This window comes from Urocitellus parryii, chromosome 12, assembly GCF_045843805.1.
Source record: "Urocitellus parryii isolate mUroPar1 chromosome 12, mUroPar1.hap1, whole genome shotgun sequence".
NCBI lineage: Eukaryota > Metazoa > Chordata > Mammalia > Rodentia > Sciuridae > Urocitellus > Urocitellus parryii.
In genome coordinates, this window is record NC_135542.1 from 9913889 (window position 1) to 9934519 (window position 20631).

At 49.7% G+C, this 20631-nt stretch overlaps 1 protein-coding gene across 1 annotated transcript; it reads left to right on the forward strand.

The window, feature by feature from the left end:
- The first annotated feature begins 1115 nt into the window (after positions 1–1115).
- On the forward strand, positions 1116–19802 carry LOC144249844 (ral guanine nucleotide dissociation stimulator-like). The gene is made up of 5 exons (XM_077792040.1): positions 1116–1139; positions 1306–1422; positions 2397–2511; positions 4426–4554; positions 19798–19802. The coding sequence occupies exons 2-5, from the start codon at positions 1405–1407 to the stop codon at positions 19800–19802; spliced, it is 267 nt and encodes an 88-aa protein (XP_077648166.1). The 5' UTR covers positions 1116–1139; positions 1306–1404.
- The last annotated feature ends 829 nt before the right edge of the window (positions 19803–20631 follow it).

The window sequence follows — 20631 nt, forward strand, 5'->3', positions numbered from 1 at the left end:
GGGAAGAGAACCTCCTTAGCATGACTAGGTGTAGGAATTTGGGGTCGGGATCACCTGGGGGGTCATGCCAAAGCTTCGGAATGTTAGGCTTTGCATGTATGTAAATGCGGAGCTAAAGGGGTTCTTGGCAGAATTTCTATGGATGTACAGTAGACACGCTAATGCTGCAGGTGTCCAGCTGCAGAGGAGACATGTTCAGTGACTGCCAGTGCTGAGTCAAGTACATCATTACAACCAGACCCGCACCGAGCTTCCAGAGGCCAGGGCCTCTCAAAGCTATCATGAAGCACTCAAGTGCACACTCTTGTATCTGAGTCTGTTTTGTGTCGTGGCAGTCAGGACCCAAATTTTCAGTGCATCTGCCTCTTCCACCCACAAAGGCAGCCTGCATCCCAGATCACACTTGGTGCGCAGATCCCTGGCCCATTGCTCTCATCTCAGTGAGATGAGAGTGTGTCTGTGCATAGGCAGTTTGGTCCTTTGACATGAGTGGAATGTGGCTCCCCAGGGGGAGGGGAGATGGCAGGTACAGGCAGATATTTGTACCAGGATTGTTCTAGTAGCACATTGCAAGAACCCAGGTGGTATATGGAGGACACACTCAGGTAGCAGGATAACAAGATTGTGCCCTTGTATATGTAGCTGAGATTTCTCCTGAATGTTTGACCACAGTCTTCTGGGTAGCTCTTCTAAAAGCCATTCTCTGATGACATTTGTCCCACCCTGATCCAGGTGACCTTTCAGGAGACGGTGACAAGCCTCATCCGCAGGGCCTTGGACCAAAATTTGTTGCAGCATGAGGATGTGGACAACTTTGAGCTGCTGTATATGATGTCTGAGGATGAGAGTAAGTAGGACAATCAGACAGTGGGGAGACATGATCCACAGTGGGCTCAGGATAACTGACAGCCAAGAGAAAGTGGGCCTTGGCCCCAAAATACCAAAGTGTGATGGGCCTGGCGGAGACTCTCAGGGGTTGTGGGTGTTTTGTGGCATAATCCTTGAGTGCCACCTAACAATTCTCTCCACTTCGCTCTGCAGAAATCAAGGTCTCTGACCACTCACTCGTGTGTCTGTCCATGAATCTGGGAGTACAATATTTCATCCTGAGGAAACGCCCCCAGGTCAAGGGAAAGGAGGTAAACACCTACCTTATTCAAGCTGTGCATGTGCTGCCATTCCACTCCGACCTGAGGAAATAAGAAGCCTCAGCACCTGGACATATTTGCTGGAAGCCCATAGAGCCAACTGACAGTCTGGGGTGGCTTTCTGTTTCTGGGTTTGCTGATGTTCCATCCCCCACAGTTCTCAGAATCAACCTGCAAGTCCTCCAGGCCGCTTTCCCACAAGCAGGTGGGAGACACCTGCTTAATTCGTGTCCACTTAGAAACACAAAGTCCAGAGATGGCCAAGAGTGTTCTGGTAAGCCTGGGAGCAGGGGTGTCCCGTGGTGCTTACACCTGGGTGGGGAGCAGACACTGGTCCAATACCATGGACTACTCATGCCCTCTTGAATTTGGAGCTTCTGGATGATCAGGAGGATAGATGGGAATCAAGAAGGGAGAGGTCAGTGTGAAGGGCTGGAGCTGAGATGAGCGAGTGCAGCAGCTTGTCCACTGCCATGTCTGAGGGAGTCTGTGTGTCAGGTGGCAGCATGCAGTCCAGAAGGGCAGGGACAGGTATGGGTGACAGATGAGAATAGGACAGGAACTAGGTTGCAGGTTCCCTTGTATGGGATGCTGACGTCTATGGAGGAGGACAGCAGTGTGAGGTTCTCCATGTTCCTTGAACAAGGAGCTGAGAGAGTCTCTCTGCAGAGTCAATATGGATGTGGAGCAAGCACACTAAATGTCCAGGTAACCCAATGACCACCCTTGCCGGATGAGGTGCCCTCCTACATCCCAGCCAGCACTGAGCCTCTGGAGGCCAGGAGCTCTCGTGGCTATCTTTCAGCACTCCTGTGTGTGGTCATGTTCCTGGGTCTGTTTTTGGCCCTGGCAATCCAGACCAAAGCCTCTAGGTTTTGTGCCTAGGCCATTCCCAATGCCGCCTGCATCCTCGGGCATACCTGGGATCTTGGAGGCTATTGTCCCATTCCTCCCAACTTGTGGGATGAGATTGCATCTGTATGCAGGTAGTGGGGTCCTTTCACTCCGAGAGGAGTGCAGCTCCACAAAGAGCAATGGCAGGCCCAGGAAGTCCTATGCACAAGGATTGGGCTAGTAGCCTGTGGGAAGAGCCCACACGATGAGCAGGAGGTCAGCCTCAGGTAGTAGGGTCATGGATGTTGCACTTGCATTTAGAGCGGAGGTGCCTCCAGGATGCCCCTGCCCACTGTCCTTGAGTAGTCACTTCAAGGCCCATTTCCTGAAGGCCTGTCTCCCATGCTGCTCCAGGTGACCTGCCAGGATAGGGCTCCTGTTGTCATCCGCAGCGCCCTGGACCTACACTTCCTTACTGAGGAGAATCCAGAGGATTATGAGCTGGGCCAAATCATCTCTCGCCGTCAGAGTAAGTGAGACAATCAGATAGCAGAGAGCAAGGGTCAGGATGTGGACTCAGGTCAACTCTTAGCAACAAAGAGTAGTCTCTGACCCCCAAGAACACTCCAACAGGTGTGTTGGGTTCGTGCACAAAGCCAACTGCACTTCTGCTGGTGGAAGGTCTTGAGGTCCAATAGTATACCCCAGTGGATATTGCGGCTCCCCACCAGGTGCCCTCCCCTGGACATGAACAGGCATCCAAAGCTGACATCTTTGAGGAGTGAGGAGGAAAGCCTCTCTCCAGGAGCAGTATGTTTTCATGGTCTGGGATAGGAGTGGTTTCAAAGGAACATGGGAATGCATGGGCTAAAGAGGGAACTGGCATTTTGTGGACTGAAGCAGTACTATTGAAAGCCTTCTGTGTGACCAAAAAACCACTGCCTGGGCAGAGCATTGCCAGGATTCTAGCAAGCAGTAACAGGATGAAATTGGGAAGAAAACACAGCCTGGGAGACAGCCTGAATCATCTGTTTTTGCATAAATTCCATGGTCTTACGCACCTGAGTCCACTAGGCAAGGAGTGATCACAATAGCCAGGTTGTGATCAACTAAAGTCAGATGAGGGCTTCCTGAGCACTTAGCCACAGAGCTCATCTGATAATAATGCCAGCGCTTTTTTGTTGGTTGGTTGGTTGGTTTTTGTGAGCCAAACACCACAGCAGCCATTATCCCAGCCTATGTACCCTGAAGACCACCATCCCTATGAGTTCTAGGATCACTTGTCTCCTATCTTAACCTACTGTTAGGTTAGTAGAGTCTATGGAAGAGGAAGTCTGCCTGGGGCCTTGGTAGCCTAAGAAATTCATAGCAGAGATCTCCACATCCAACCCAGAAGGGATGGAGAACAGGCTCTAGGTTAGAGGAGGGCGACAGGAAACACATGTTCAGAGGAAGGAGAAGCGGCTGTTGTATTCCCCCACTCGGGGTCATGGCACCACTGGGCCATACACCATGTTGGAGGGAAGCAGTCCCTTTGCTGGTCTTTGGAACCATTGTTCTCAGTAGGGCAGTATTTGGAATGTGGCCTCCATTCTCAGAAGCCTGGTTCACATGGAGGCGGGCTCCACCAACGCAGAAGCATGGCTCTAACGTGGTATCCGTGCTGGTCAGCCTGTCCTCACTGTGGCCATACTTGAGGAAAATAACTCAGAGGAGGAATCCTAGGCCTTTTCTCTGGGTTTCATAGCTTTCTCTTTGGTTGTGCACTGAGGCTGTCCATAAAGCTCTAGTGTGTGGCAGTGGAGAGCTCCTCAGCCCTTGCCACAAAGGCATAGACTGGGAGAGAGAGAACGAGGCTGGCAGAGAGGGAGAGAGAGAAAGATGGAGAGGGAGGACCTCTACTTGGAGAATGAGGATTCAGTGGAGCCAACAGGAACAAGGTACTGTTGCCCAGGGCACAACCCTGTTTAGGTCTTCCTCCAACCATGCTCAACCTTTCTTCCAGTCCCTCCCACCCCCCAGTAGTGTATTCATCTTGAATGAGAATTTCATGTTGACATCAGAGCACTCACCATCCAATGCTTCCCTCCAAACCCACCTATGAAGATGGCTCACGTGGGGACTGAATCTTCGGCACAGGAGCCTTTTGTGGGAGATTTCAGATGCCAACCCTAGTGGTGTGCTTTGGCAGATGCAAGAGGACCTGAGATATTCTGGAGTCCAAAGCCTTTGGTAGGAACAGACATTAGGTCTGTTGAAGTGCTCTGCCTAGTTCTTCCTCAGGGAGGACTGTGGAGGCTGTCTTTGTTGGTATTGGTGCTGAATTGGAGAGCTCTCAGGTGTGTGGCTCTGGCCTTTTCTGGCACAGGCTCTCAGATGTTGGCGTGTCCTAGGGAGCACCTCCTGAGTGCCACCTTCTTTTTGTACACCCCTCTCTCCCCAGAGCTGAGGATTCCAGCAGAGGCCAACGTATTTTATGCCAAGAATCCTCACAAAAAATCCAACTTTGTGCTGAGGAAAAGGAGCCTCTCCCAAAAGAATGATGGGTGGATCCAGCCTCAACCTCCCTCTCGTCCTGGAAAGAAGGCTCCAGCACTCCTGAGGATGCTTGCAAAACCATTCTGCTGCTGTGTGCCTGGGCGGGGCTGAGGCAGCCCAGGAATATTTACATTGATTACTATTTTCTTCAAAGTTTGAATCTATAGTTTGCCATTGTCCTTGACCTTGTTTAGTAACACAGTTGTTACTCTATCCTGTATTTGTTGTTTCCATTAATATATTATTATTTTAAAATATATATGTTTTTGTTACCTGATCTACTGTGATGATTTGAGTATACTAAATGTAGCAGTGATTCCTAAAGGACACATCCAAACCAACAGGAAGGAATGTTTCATTCTATCAGCAAGAACTTTGGTTTTTAGGAGTTTGGCAGATGGCATTATCTGAGTCAGTTTTCCAATGGGGGCAATGAAGTATCAGCTATGATGGTACAAACACAAACAAAGACACACAAACACACACAAGAGCACACACACTCACTGAGAGATAGATAGACAGATGGAGTTGGTCTCTGCTGAAATACTTTGGAGACATGGTTCTGATTTCTCCCCTTTTGGAGGGAGTATTTTCAATTGCACAAGGTGTCTTGCAAATGAACCCATGTCTGAGGAAGACATGCATGTGTACTTCACATGCCACTTTTCACATAGCAGGAAGGTCATGTAATATTTTTCATGCAGCTGTCTTTTGACTGTGAACCATCCCATGAGGTCAGCTGTGGGATTTTCAACTTGTAGCATCACAATGGGGATCCACTCTTTGGATTTGGGGATATTCCCGATTTTCTTGATTCAGATTGGAATGATATATATATTAGTTTTTGATGAAAATTCTGCATTTGATGGTAATGAATGTCGTGCATCTAGGAATCTGTAGAGTGCAGACAATGAATGGATGCCTACTGTTGTCTGGACTGGTCTGAAAAGTCCTGTAGCATCTGAGCATGTGTGAGGGCTGTACAGGTCTTGCAAAAAGTCCAGGTCAGATGATCCTGCACAAAGCTGAACTCCTAGTGGTCTCCACAACAGTGTAAGGGCCAAGGAGAAACACACTTCCACACAGAAGTTGGGAAGCTACCTTATGAAGGTGATCATAGGTACGGGATTATTAATATATCCAGGTTGGCATCTATTATTTTTTTAGCTTTTGACTTTCGCAGCTGTGGGCATCTTGACAACCATCAACTCCCTGTAAGCACAGACAACTCTATAAGAACCTGAGGATAAATTTCCCTGTGCATGTCCCCTTGTGAAACTGCTTAAGCACCGCCTGGTTTACACACAGGTGGAATTTCTAGGTCAAAGTGTACATGTTTACTTCTTTGACTAAGCACTGCCAGGTGGCTCCTCTGCATAGCTCTACCTGTGGCCAGGATTGTATTATCTAGCTTTCTAACTTTTGCATATTGAGTAGATACATAGTGGGAGCACACTGTTTTTGTTGGTATTTTTCTTGGTATCTATTCTGATGCTTTTCACTGGGGGATTTTTTCCTGTGAAAATGGGCTTCCTCTACTTGACCTTATTTTCTTCTTTTTAAAATTTTTTCAATGTGACTTTTTAATTTTAGTTTTATTAAAGACATTGCCCCTTGCTTGCATAGTCTATATCTAAAGCACTAGTCCTTGCTCCAAGGCCCAGCTTGCTCTCAGCTGCCCCAGGAGGGGAACAGTCTTTGGCGGTAGACAAGAGACACCCCTGCAGGGGGCACAAGTGCTTTGGCCCTCTGGTGTCTTGCCAGCAGTGCTTCCCATGCTCACAGAGGGTTTCAGACACTGAGTCAATGGTCCAGGTGGTCTTTTGTTCAGTCTGATCTCAAATTGAGCTCCTCTGAGAGGTCATATTGAAGTCCTTGTGTGTACCTGATCCATCATTTTAAACAATATTCCAAGTTCACTCTTTGTGTGTACGTGGGTTCTGGGGATTGAACCCAGGGCCTTGAGCCTGTGAGGCAAGTGACCTACCTGAGCTACACCCTCAGAGACCCCTGTAAAAGTATTTCCCCTTTGCCTCGGGGTCTAAGTTGCCAAGGCTGACCTCAAACGTTCCTCTTGCCTCAGCCTCCCTGGTGGCTGGCATGACAGGCATGCACCTGGGACTGTCACACTCGAGCCTGTGATGGGAACTCATGTGCATCTGTCCAGGGCTGAGCATGGTTAGGCAGAGCTGTGCTCCAGGCTCCCTGCAGGGCTGTGGAGGCTTCTGCTGCCCAGCAGCCCTGGTGCCATGGCCAGGGCTCCTCCCAGCCGAGGGCAGGCAGCTGCCCATTGCTGTAGGCTGACCTTATTTTCTTCTTATGGCACTCGTCCGTTCTCTGGAGTATGTTGTATGGTTTGTCCATTAGGAGTCTAACAGGTCCTCTAGAACCTTCAGACAATTAGTAAAATTCCTAAACAGTAAGTGAGCACGCGCAGAAATTGGGCTAATATTTTGGGAAGAACAATGTTGGATGATATATTCATGGCTTGAATATATCATCCAACATGAAGTTATATTTTATTACTTACAAAATAATAAAATAATGAAGCAATACCATGGGCTGAGCTAAAATAGATCCTTAGGATCTTAGGCATTCTGTAATAAATCTGTGTCACTTGAAGTATAGAGTTGATCGACTCTGAGTAATGAAACAGAAGTAAAGGTATCAAAGCAAATGATCATCTGTTTCCAATTTTCTGTGATTTGGTTCAAGTGGTAAAGTGGTGATATTTATTAATAATGGATCAAATAGGTTCATAATTGTTTTAGAGTACAATTAGATGCCTTCAAACTTTAGGCTACATGGGCACATTTGAGAACGGTTCCAGCCATTCTCTCATCCTTTGGGTCATTCCCCTCCTATGTCCTGTGAGACATTTTCTATGTGAGGCTTTAAGAAGAAGAAGAGAATATTCTGTAAAGAAAACCTTGTGATCTGTGCAGTATGAAGTTGAATGGATTCATTCAGAAATCAGAAATTCTATTGAAAGATATTTATTTGCATGAGCCAAATAAAACCTATTTTTAGGCATCCTGGTGAAGACAAGGTTTTATCTTTATGTCTCATTTTCTATGTTTTGTTGTTGTTGTTGTTAGAATGAAATTCATATGTTGCCAGACCATTCTATCAGATGTGTAACTAGATGCCATTTAAATTACCCACTTTTACATGGTAGACAGTTTTTAATGAACACTGCCTGTCTGCACCTTTTTTAAAAACAGGACTGGGATCAGAAGCCCAAATACCAATGGTTAGCTGGAACATATTTTTCATTTGGCCTATCTGTCAGTATTCCCTGAGGTCATCTGTGCAATCAGCTTCGTTACTCCTGCTCCCTCACCGGATTTCATAGAAACCATATGCTATGTATGAATCAGGGACACCAATCCCACAACATAGCATTCTTGGAATATCCAAAGTCCCACTTTTCACTTCGCCATGCCTGAGATCAGCAGTAATATTTATCAGCAAATGTGAGATTTTCAAAGATCCAATTCTATGTGCTCCTTTCTCATAGAGCCTTAGGCAGGGATATAGCATACATAAATATTAAGTAAAGTCCATAGTTTTTAAAATGTCATCCATTGAATAGTTGACACATGTCTGAGATACTTTTTATTTTGGAGGAGGTATTATTTAATAGGGAATTCCAACAGCTACCTAATAGTGAAATGAGAAGTCTTGCATCCATTTTATTTTGTTTCTGATGATTTTTATGAGTAAGGGTAAGATACTTCCTTGTTCTGATGCAGATGTTGCCCACTTTTGTGAATGGATGCGGGGTGTCACCTACTACTTGCATATCTGCATATTGGGCTTGACACTGCTATCGTACTTGGTAGTTGGCAAAAAGTCAATACTGAAGTTAAGCTCTTGTGTTCTAGCAGCAGAGCTGAAGATCCTTGATGTGCCACCTTCTGCAATCCATGCTGCTCTCTTCATGTTCCTTATTGACTTCCTGGTGATGAGCATCATGGTCTCCTGGTCTTGAGAATGGCCAAGCATTGCTCTGTGAATGTGGAAGATGGGCATGTGGAAGGCTCCAGGGAGGAGGGATCATTGAACATGTACTCTAATCCATGTGCCTGTTGAATGACCTGATTTTTATTTTTGGGTTTTAAGGGAGACACTGCCCTCAAACACTTCTGTGCAGCTGGGAATGCAGGCTTCTGCTTCACCTTGCAGGAAGCATTAACGAATCCTTTCCAGAAGACATGAGAAGAGAGAAGTGAGCCTCTGGTATCATGCAGGTTCCTTGCATTGCCCATGGGCTAGAAGAGAGAAGAGTTGCTTCATGAGATTTGATCCCCTTTTTCCTGAAAAGTTCCACACAGAGGTGAGTCCCCAGCATGTTTAGAAATCATTTCAGACACCTTTCTGGACGGAATTGAATCAGAGCCCCTGATGATGTGGAAGAGCTAAAGATGGGTTTGCTATGAATTTTCTATTTCATTCATCAGGGCCTGAGTCAAGTCAGTCATTGTGCTGTCAACACATGAGCTGCTGGTCAAATGTGAGGAAGTGGTCTTGCTTTATGAAAACACCACCCTGATTCAGTGAGCCAGAGGCAGCCTGCAGTCCCTGTTTTCCTGTAAAGGCAGATTGCTGTGGATGGCCTCTGGCCTCGTCATGCAGCCCTGCTCAGAGTAGGGGATTGAGGGACCAGGCAGATCCCTAGTTCCTTTTGACCTTTATTGCCATTGGGCCACCCCAGGATTCTTGGACTCTACCTGGTCTTCTGGCCTGGGTCAGGGGATGTGAGGTTTGGAATCCCCCTCTGTGGCAGGATCCCAAGCCCCCCCAGCCACTTGAGGACAGGCACAGCCTTCCCTAATTGTGTTAGAGTTGGAGACTTCTCCCACCCATCCTCATCCATGCTCATCCCACATTTTGTAGCTTGACACCTGAGGACCTTTATTCATTGACTTAGTTGTTAGTGATGATGGTTACTAAGACTAAGTGACTCTTTCAAGTCACATCACTTGCATGGTAGGGCTAGAGCATGGATCTTCCTAATTGATTTCATGGGACTCTCTCATGGAAACTGTGACTGCCTCCTAAACACACACTCTACATTTGGAGTGTCAAAATTCTTGGCACTGCCTCCTTGGCAAGTGTATCTTGTCTTCTACGTGGGAATTTCAAAAATATTTTCCTTTGGTTTGTGGAGGTCATGCAGAAGTGATTTCATTTGAAATAGCCCAAACAAGAAATACCAGTTGTCTTTTTCGCACATGGATGTGTGTAGTGAACATCCCTTTCTGTGTGCTTGCATGAGTTGCTCCTTTGAATTTGTTGAAGAATGGTTGGCTGGGGAGCAAGGTAACGAGAGATGGATATCAATGCTTGTCCAGTATTCTGAAGTGAAGAATGTATTGAGGATGTGAAGGCTTTTCTAGCCAGTTCCTATGGCTCAGTCAGGGATCAGTCAGAGGATTCTGTCTGGTAGGCTCTTTGGAACATATGTCAAAGTGGCCTGGTCTTACCCTGTCCAGGACTGAATGCTGAGCTTGAGTGGGAGCTACTTATCAGTTCAAGTACTTCCATGAGTCTGTCCTCTGTTCTCTTTGTTTGTTTTTTTTTTTCAGTTTTCAGTGGACATATCTATATTTTATTTTATTTTATATGGTGCTGAGGATCGAACCCACTGACTCGCGCATGCCAGTCGAACACGTTACCACTTGAGCCACATCCCCAGCCCCCTCTGTTCTCTTTTTTCCGAGCAGTTTCTAACAGGAAAGGAGAACAAACATTGAAAGTACAGTGATTGATTATGTATACCAATGTTATTTGAATCAACTTTGTATAATTCAAAATTAACTTTTTGCTAGTAAAATTTCATATGTTGAGGAAATAATGAAAATATTGGGGTTGGGGGATGAGGAGGGGCAAATCGAATATTTTTGAGCACCAAGACCTGTTTTTTTTTTTTTTTTAACTTAAATCATAAACTGCCTGAGGACCACAGCAAGTAGATATTTCCAGAGACAGTGGGAAGGTAGTAGCACATGAGGAAGGGAAGAGCTCTCAGGATGGGAAGAGGGGGCCGCTTCAGGACTCACCGGGCAAGGCACGAGGCTGCTGGCCATGGTACATGCCTGGGCCCACTGAGTGGGGAAGATCCATGCTCTGTGTCCCTCCACCCTCCTCTGTAGCTTGTGTTGGCAGCAGATCAGGGAATTGGGGTCAGAAGTGCTCCCAGTAATATAGGCACCAGCCCCCAGAGTGTGTTCCTAGCCCTTTCCCCACCTGGCCTGACTTGGTGCTTGTGTTGATGCATGGCTGAAACCCTACAGTCATCAGAGTGTGTCTGCGGTCCAGATCCACCCTGCATGGCCAACATGCTCAGACCTTCGGCTGGGTCCTAGGCCTGCTACAACCAAACTCTGTCAACTGGGTGGCCAACAACAGAGGAAGGGCCTTCCCTCAAGCTCCAGGGGCTCAACACACAAGGTGTTGGGCGGTCTCACTGCCAAAACACCTCACAGGTTCCTAGGGGACTGTCCCCCCAACTCTCCCAGCTCTTGCCCACTCTCCTATTGCTGCCCACGATCTGTGGTTCCCATATGGGCATCCCGCCCTGGCTCCAACCTCACATAGCTGGTATCCCCAAGTCTCCCTGGTATCTGGGTCCAGACTCTCCTCTTCCTACAAGAATATCAGATATTGGATTTGGTCCCAGTTGATGCTGTGTTCCATCATGTGAGCTCTTAGCTTCATCACTGTGCAAAGACTCTTTTCCCACACAAGTTCGCACGACTTTTGGCTGGCTTAAGAATTTTCAGGCGACACTTTTCTAATGAGTACACTTTCCTTCCTTCCGATCTCCCCCCAGTGAGCATTCCTCGCACCCTTGTCCTAGTTCCTTTATGGCAGTTTCCCTCCTTATGGCTGAGAGGACCTAGTGACCCCTGGATTCACACGTTCTCCTTAATCACCAACACACTGCAGAATTCTCCAAAGGGCCATATATGCTCCTGGAAGTTGGTGTTGGAAATAGTTCTCCATCCATTAATCACTCCCTCACTCACTAATGTCCTTGTGTCCTTGAGAAAGGCTCTCCCTTTCCTGGTTTTCCTGAATAGAAATCCTCTTGCCTCTTGGGTGAATAGGGTTATGGGTTGTGCAGAGGGTGTTGGTCCACTGAGCATCTTAGAGACTGTCCTTTATGGAGCCTAATGATCCTCACTGGGGAATGAGGCCAGGGTCCTAACTGTGGTTAGTGTGAGGACACCCTGGGTTCAGAGAGGGAAAGAAGGACGAGGGAAACTCAGATGTCCCTTCATGGCCCCTGGAGTTAGAGGACTTACCCCTTTGCACCTGGGATCAGGAGACCTCATTTCCTCAAGGACACGCACACTCAGACGTTAATCTTGAGTGTGGGTTCCTTTCTGGGGTCCAGGGCTGTTGTTAGCCACCAGGAATGACAGTGCTCTCCATGCTGAGTGGAGCCATTTTTGCCAGGAAAGAGCCCGTGGTCACGCCTTGTGCAAAGCATCCCGCGCCAGGGGCTCCCATCCCTACATTCCTGTCCTGAAAGGAAACCACTCAGAGGCAAGGTGGGTCCAACCACCTCCCATGTGTTCACTCATCACTGTGTTCCAGCATCACCCCAGTTAACAGTCCTGATGGGATTGGATGTGGCTCAGAGTGTCACCCTCATGAGCTCTACCCTGCCACAGCTGCAGTTCTGCAGTGGGAGAAACTCAAAACCTCAAAACACATGCACATGAAAGAAAAGAGCAAGAGCCAGAGCCCAAACAGGCCAGGTGTGGCAAAGACAGCTGGAGTGCCTAGGTTGGGACTCAGAATCATGTCAGTGGGGTGGCATTGCTGCTGGCACCAGCATGATAACAGAGAGCCAGCCCTGCTCATTTTGGGGAGCAGTGTGTTGGGGAAGGCAGCAGAAATTGAGAGGCAGGATTGAGTTTGGCCCTAGGAGGAGGTTGGGTAAGAGGCCAGTGTGGGTTGGAGGGCCTGGGCAGATAGAGAGAGGCCAGGGCACACCCCAAAGCCTGGAGACTGCACTGGATGTCCAGGGTTGTGAAACACCCTCCCCTCTTACTCACAACTGAGAGCAAGGGGCATTGATGAGTTCAGTTTGTGTGCGGCTGCATCCAAGGTGGCTCGGCTAGGCACCTCTGTTTCCTTGACTCAGGAGGCTGGGAGTCCAGGCTCCACCGAGGCTCGGCTGGGAGGATCGGACTCTGAGTTTATGCCTGTGTTCCTGGTAGGATCCATGTTGGCTGAGCCTCAGTGTTTTTGTAATGAGAGGATGGGTGACCGTCATGTCTTTATCACAGGACACACTTGCTAAATGGATTTGTTTGCTCTGAGGAGGAAAGAGAGAGGGGGGGGGTGGTGCTGGAGACAGGGATGCAGACAGGGGTCATGGACTTGGCATAACTCAGTCTTGGAGGTGATATCCCATCACCTGTACCCACTTCAATTCCCATGAATCCAGAGGCTGAGCCCTCTTGAGGTGAGGGGTGAACCGGTTCTGGGCAGCAGGATGCTGTGGTACCTCGGAGTCTCTGTGAGACCCCAACACTAGACACACTTGGCCCTTTTGAAATCTTAGGAGAAGCCTTGGGAAGTTGTATGGCAGAGGGGAGCAGCCTCTGCATCTCAGTCCCCTCCAACTTGCCATGGTGTAGAGAGGGAACTGCAGCCACGATGGGACGGACATTGGCCATGTCCCTGTGTGGGACACAGGCCTGATTGAGTTAGGGTGCATTCTTTGTCTCTCCCCTTCTTGTGATTGTCCCATCTGTACATTTGTGCTTTAGCCACCTGTGAGTCCCATCTCTGGTTTCAGAGAGAATAGAGGGTGTTAGGGGCCAATAGACACAATAAACCCTAGAGATTAGATGCTACCCTACTTTCCAGAAAAGACTGGGCACACCATGAGTTGCACAATGATGGGACCGGGGTCCAAAAGCTGCTGAGAGGGAAGGACTGGTTGTGAATGCATTTTTGAAGGCTCCAAGCTGGAACTCTAGTGGCACCAAGCAGGGCAGATGCTGGTGGGGATGTTTGGGTAGTTGTTGGTGAACACCTGCGCACCTGAGATGGGTAGGCATGGAGGAGAAATCAGCAGCCCATAGGGCTTTTGAAAGTGGTCTTATGTGAAAAGAGGCTCAGGTATGGGCACAGGAAATGACATCATTGCCTTGACAATGGATCAAACAGAACATGGAACCCTGGTATCCAGGCACCCACTTCACTGACCAAGCCATCCGAGCTCACTTGGTTGGAGCCACTGGAGGGAGAAGGATGTTCTCCTGTGGTTGCAGACAATGCCGAGCCTCAGGCTCCCAGGAATCTCAGGGGGGCCAACTAGCCCTTTTGTGGATATACTGGGTGAGGCTTCATCTTAGACGCCAGAGCCTCTGGCGATTGTCGCAGAGGAGCTCAAGAGTAACAGTGAGTAGCACAGGGCAGGTGAGCCCAGCAGGCCCTCTAGTCTGATCCCTGATGAATGGCCCAGGACTCCTATTCTGACTCTGTGTGTGTGTGTGTGTGTGTGTGTGTTTGTACTGATGGGAACTGTCCCATTGTGCTTTGACTCTAGTGTATTGGCACAAGTCATTTTTCTGTTTGTCACCATTTCCATTTTGAACCCACCATTCTTGGTCCCAACCCAGGGTGAAAATGATCAGAACACGGAGGAGCCCTTCAGGGTTCAGAGCCTTGAACCTTACAGGCAGGACCAGCTTAGGAATGAGCTCCTGCCTGTCATTTGTGGGAGGAACCTACAGTTCAGCAGCAACATGGGGTTAATCTCCTGGGATTTCATCCCCACCCAGCAGGTGCTGGATCTCTTGTTCCCAAGGTAAGCACCAGACCACCAAGCCCAAGTGTGTAGCCCCCTCATGCCTCTGTCTTGGGGCTGCCATGTGCCTCTCAGGGACCCAAAGGTTTGTGATACCTAATGAGATAGAGGACCACACTCATAGTGGAATGTCAGCCCCGAATGGTACGAGTCCTGGAGGTGCCTGCCACAGCCTTGCAAGGGCAGTGAACTTCCCCTCTCAGGCAGAGAAACCATCCTGACTCCAGCTGATCCACAGAGGTCCGTGGAGCAGTCCCCACACACTGGGCACCACAGCTCAATGGTGTGCACTGAGCTCATTCCCAGGTGGACTCAGTGAGGCCAGGTGGTCTTTCTGGTGTGATGTTGGCTTTGTGAAGAACGTAGATCTGTGCCAGAGGCGTCTCAAAACTCGGGCCTTGGGAAAAGCACTTTTGGGTTAATAAAGACATGTTAGTTTCCATAGTGGGACAGAGCGTCCTAGCTGGGACATAGCTGGACAGGGGCTTTGGACATGGCAGCTCCCACACCCAGAGATATGTGGGAATCAGCAGTTTGGGCTCATTCACTGGTGAACATGGAGAAAGCACCCACTGTGTGAAGACACGTTTCCAGTCACGTTTCATAATTCAGTGAAAAATGGGGTGCAAATGATTGCCATTGTGTCCCTTTTCATGGGGTCAGCCTAAACCGCAGGTGCCATGAGTACATATCCTCCATGTGACTGCATCCCTGACTCCATGAGGCATAACTGCACGTTGTCCTCTTCGGTGACTATGGTGGACCCTTGGACCAACTTCAACATGGAATGGGCTTGGGGTCAAGAGGGTGGGCTCCTGTTTCCAGAATAGGGACCTGCAAGGTGATTTGACTTGGGAAGGCTGAGGAAAGACTGCTCTCCCCAATTCAGTTTTCTGCCTGCAGTGTAAGGTGTGGGGCTTCAACAGTAGGAGGGGTAAGGCGGGGAGTTGTAGGTGGAGTCAGGGTCCTCTGGGGAAGGCCCTGGGATAATGGATCCCCCCACACCACACCTCCCTGTCCTCCCCCAGGGCCACAGAGATGTGGTCTGCACTCATGGGAAAAGAGAGGTCCACCGCTACTCAGGGGAACTCAGTGAGAGCTCACAGAGAATGAGGTAGCATTGCAGCCCACGCCAGGGGAGGAGGTGTCTCTTGAGCCCCGAGAAGAGTGGGCAGGAGGACAGACACTCCCAGAAGGTGCATTCCAGGTTGGAGAGCATGTAGCCAAGAGGAAGAAGAGTGTCAGGCCTGCCCAGAGGAGGGGAGAGCTGGTCAAACCATGGATCTAGCGCTCCTTCGTTGAAGGTTCTTTGCCTGTAGCGACCTGTCCTGACCCTGCCTGTACAGCCACTGTGTCTTGCCTGAGGTGGACTGGTGTGTTCAGAACCAGGGACGGTTCAGGAGGGTAGGGTCAGAGGTTTGCTCTGGAGGCCGTGGCGAAGGCAAGGCCAGGGTTTTGCTGACTCCACACCTGCCTCCCCACAGTGCCTCATCTTCCTTCCTGGGGACCTGGGTGAACTTCTACTCCGAGGCTTCCCATCAGCCTCCAGGCTCTCTGAGTCTGCAGCAGCTGCTGCCGTACATGTGGCTCCTCCTGAGTGGCTTTAACCTGGAGCACCAAGCACACCACCTGCTGGCCCAGGTTGAAGATGGCAGATCAAGCCAGGCAGAGCCTGAGAGCCAGGCGGACCGGGGTGAGTACCTAAGTACCTCAACACACCTCCAAACCATACCCCTCCAATTAGTGTAGCCCTGTATGAGTAGATGAGTCCACTGTCAAGGTGGAGGCACCCACCATCAAGTGCTTTTCCCCAAACCCACCTGTGATCATTGCTGCAGTGGGGAGAAAACCTTCAACACATGAGTCTTTGGGGACCAATCCAGATACAAAGTCTAGCTGTTTCTCTTTGATGGGTCCAACGTGAACTAAGAGGTACTGGGGTACAAGGGGCTATTTCCTTGAAAGGTGTTCCTGTAGTGGACCTCCTGTGCATAGAGGGTCCTCAGGGATTAATCAGTGGGGAGTCTTTGGTGGAACAGAAGCTGGATTCGGGGGCTCTCAGGTCTGTGTGTGAGACCTGAGCTGGCAGAGGCTCTCAGTTGTGGGGGATGTTGGGTAGTGTATTCCTTGAGTGTCACCTACCACGCCTCTGCCCCTGCCTTTCCAGAGCTGAGGGTGCCTGCTGATGCGAAAGTATATCACGGCCTGATTGGAGGAGTGCATTATGACTTTCTTCTTCGAGAAACAGATGCCAGCAAGTCGTTGAAGGTCAAACCAAAGGAGGTAAACAGCCACCTTCTTCAGTCTTTACTCCTGGTGCCACTCCACATCCTCCAAGGGGACAAGAACCTCAGGTTCTGGATGGATGTTGTAGAATGCCCACAGAGCCAACTGCCAGGCTGGGTGGGGTGCAGTTGCTGGGCTTTGCTGATGTTGTCATCCCCCACAGTTCTTGGAACCTTCTGTGGCAGTGGCATCCAGGACCCCAGCAGCTGTGAGCAGCAGCTCTGCAGTGGCTGCAGGATCATTGCCCCAGGCCACCCAAAGCAATGAGTGCTGCATGAGAAAAGTCACCAGTAGCAGCTCCTCACTGCTTCACTCCAGCGAGCAGGTGGAAGACAGCCGCGTTGTTCACGTCCTCCTAGAGGGACAGAGCCTGAGGGAGACAAAGCGCATCCCGGTAAGCCCGACAGCAGGGCTGCCTCCTGGGTGTCCACACAGTGGAAGGCAGGAGACACAGCCAACCCCAGGGCTATGGTGGGAAATAAAGAAGAGAGAGGTCCGTCTTAAGGGCTTGACCTGAGGAGGGAGAGCATCAGCATGCCCAGCTTCCGTGGTGAGTGGGCCTGTGTATTGTGGGTTTTGCAGGCCAGAAGTGCAGACGGAAGTGCTGTGGACAGATGAAGGCAGAGATATGTCCAGGGTGCAGGCTGCAGTGCCTAGAACTTGGTATTCTCAATGAGTGAAGTTGGAGCAGAGGAGGTGGCAGTGACTTGTCACATGTGTAGGAGGGGATGTGTTCCTGGTGGCAGGGAAGAGAACCTCCTTAGCATGACTAGGTGTAGGAATTTGGGGTCGGGATCACCTGGGGGGTCATGCCAAAGCTTCGGAATGTTAGGCTTTGCATGTATGTAAATGCGGAGCTAAAGGGGTTCTTGGCAGAATTTCTATGGATGTGCAGTAGACACGCTAACGCTGCAGGTGTCCAGCTGCAGAGGAGACATGTTCAGTGACTGCCAGTGCTGAGTCAAGTACATCATTACAACCAGACCCGCACCAAGCTTCCAGAGGCCAGGGCCTCTCAAAGCTATCATGAAGCACTCAAGTGCACACTCTTGTATCTGAGTCTGTTTTGTGTCGTGGCAGTCAGGACCCAAATTTTCAGTGCATCTGCCTCTTCCACCCACAAAGGCAGCCTGCATCCCAGATCACACTTGGTGCGCAGATCCCTGGCCCATTGCTCTCATCTCAGTGAGATGAGAGTGTGTCTGTGCATAGGCAGTTTGGTCCTTTGACATGAGTGGAATGTGGCTCCCCAGGGGGAGGGGAGATGGCAGGTACAGGCAGATATTTGTACCAGGATTGTTCTAGTAGCACATTGCAAGAACCCAGGTGGTATATGGAGGACACACTCAGGTAGCAGGATAACAAGATTGTGCCCTTGTATATGTAGCTGAGATTTCTCCTGAATGTTTGACCACAGTCTTCTGGGTAGCTCTTCTAAAAGCCATTCTCTGATGACATTTGTCCCACCCTGATCCAGGTGACCTTTCAGGAGACGGTGACAAGCCTCATCCGCAGGGCCTTGGACCAAAATTTGTTGCAGCATGAGGATGTGGACAACTTTGAGCTGCTGTATATGATGTCTGAGGATGAGAGTAAGTAGGACAATCAGACAGTGGGGAGACATGATCCACAGTGGGCTCAGGATAACTGACAGCCAAGAGAAAGTGGGCCTTGGCCCCAAAATACCAAAGTGTGATGGGCCTGGCGGAGACTCTCAGGGGTTGTGGGTGTTTTGTGGCATAATCCTTGAGTGCCACCTAACAATTCTCTCCACTTCGCTCTGCAGAAATCAAGGTCTCTGACCACTCACTCGTGTGTCTGTCCATGAATCTGGGAGTACAATATTTCATCCTGAGGAAACGCCCCCAGGTCAAGGGAAAGGAGGTAAACACCTACCTTATTCAAGCTGTGCATGTGCTGCCATTCCACTCCGACCTGAGGAAATAAGAAGCCTCAGCACCTGGACATATTTGCTGGAAGCCCATAGAGCCAACTGACAGTCTGGGGTGGCTTTCTGTTTCTGGGTTTGCTGATGTTCCATCCCCCACAGTTCTCAGAATCAACCTGCAAGTCCTCCAGGCCGCTTTCCCACAAGCAGGTGGGAGACACCTGCTTAATTCGTGTCCACTTAGAAACACAAAGTCCAGAGATGGCCAAGAGTGTTCTGGTAAGCCTGGGAGCAGGGGTGTCCCGTGGTGCTTACACCTGGGTGGGGAGCAGACACTGGTCCAATACCATGGACTACTCATGCCCTCTTGAATTTGGAGCTTCTGGATGATCAGGAGGATAGATGGGAATCAAGAAGGGAGAGGTCAGTGTGAAGGGCTGGAGCTGAGATGAGCGAGTGCAGCAGCTTGTCCACTGCCATGTCTGAGGGAGTCTGTGTGTCAGGTGGCAGCATGCAGTCCAGAAGGGCAGGGACAGGTATGGGTGACAGATGAGAATAGGACAGGAACTAGGTTGCAGGTTCCCTTGTATGGGATGCTGACGTCTATGGAGGAGGACAGCAGTGTGAGGTTCTCCATGTTCCTTGAACAAGGAGCTGAGAGAGTCTCTCTGCAGAGTCGATATGGATGTGGAGCAAGCACACTAAATGTCCAGGTAACCCAATGACCACCCTTGCCGGATGAGGTGCCCTCCTACATCCCAGCCAGCACTGAGCCTCTGGAGGCCAGGAGCTCTCGTGGCTATCTTTCAGCACTCCTGTGTGTGGTCATGTTCCTGGGTCTGTTTTTGGCCCTGGCAATCCAGACCAAAGCCTCTAGGTTTTGTGCCTAGGCCATTCCCAATGCCGCCTGCATCCTCGGGCATACCTGGGATCTTGGAGGCTATTGTCCCATTCCTCCCAACTTGTGGGATGAGATTGCATCTGTATGCAGGTAGTGGGGTCCTTTCACTCCGAGAGGAGTGCAGCTCCACAAAGAGCAATGGCAGGCCCAGGAAGTCCTATGCACAAGGATTGGGCTAGTAGCCTGTGGGAAGAGCCCACACGATGAGCAGGAGGTCAGCCTCAGGTAGTAGGGTCATGGATGTTGCACTTGCATTTAGAGCGGAGGTGCCTCCAGGATGCCCCTGCCCACTGTCCTTGAGTAGTCACTTCAAGGCCCATTTCCTGAAGGCCTGTCTCCCATGCTGCTCCAGGTGACCTGCCAGGATAGGGCTCCTGTTGTCATCTGCAGCGCCCTGGACCTACACTTCCTTACTGAGGAGAATCCAGAGGATTATGAGCTGGGCCAAATCATCTCTCGCCGTCAGAGTAAGTGAGACAATCAGATAGCAGAGAGCAAGGGTCAGGATGTGGACTCAGGTCAACTCTTAGCAACAAAGAGTAGTCTCTGACCCCCAAGAACACTCCAACAGGTGTGTTGGGTTCGTGCACAAAGCCAACTGCACTTCTGCTGGTGGAAGGTCTTGAGGTCCAATAGTATACCCCAGTGGATATTGCGGCTCCCCACCAGGTGCCCTCCCCTGGACATGAACAGGCATCCAAAGCTGACATCTTTGAGGAGTGAGGAGGAAAGCCTCTCTCCAGGAGCAGTATGTTTTCATGGTCTGGGATAGGAGTGGTTTCAAAGGAACATGGGAATGCATGGGCTAAAGAGGGAACTGGCATTTTGTGGACTGAAGCAGTACTATTGAAAGCCTTCTGTGTGACCAAAAAACCACTGCCTGGGCAGAGCATTGCCAGGATTCTAGCAAGCAGTAACAGGATGAAATTGGGAAGAAAACACAGCCTGGGAGACAGCCTGAATCATCTGTTTTTGCATAAATTCCATGGTCTTACGCACCTGAGTCCACTAGGCAAGGAGTGATCACAATAGCCAGGTTGTGATCCCTAACTAAAGTCAGATGAGGGCTTCCTGAGCACTTAGCCACAGAGCTCATCTGATAATAATGCCAGCGCTTTTTTGTTGGTTGGTTGGTTGGTTTTTGTGAGCCAAACACCACAGCAGCCATTATCCCAGCCTATGTACCCTGAAGACCACC

Bases quoted from the DNA above. Each gene is read 5' to 3' on its own strand.
- LOC144249844 (XM_077792040.1), top strand. The intron at 2,512-4,425 runs GTAAGTGAGACA...CTCTCTCCCCAG, and splicing joins AATCATCTCTCGCCGTCAGA to AGCTGAGGATTCCAGCAGAG.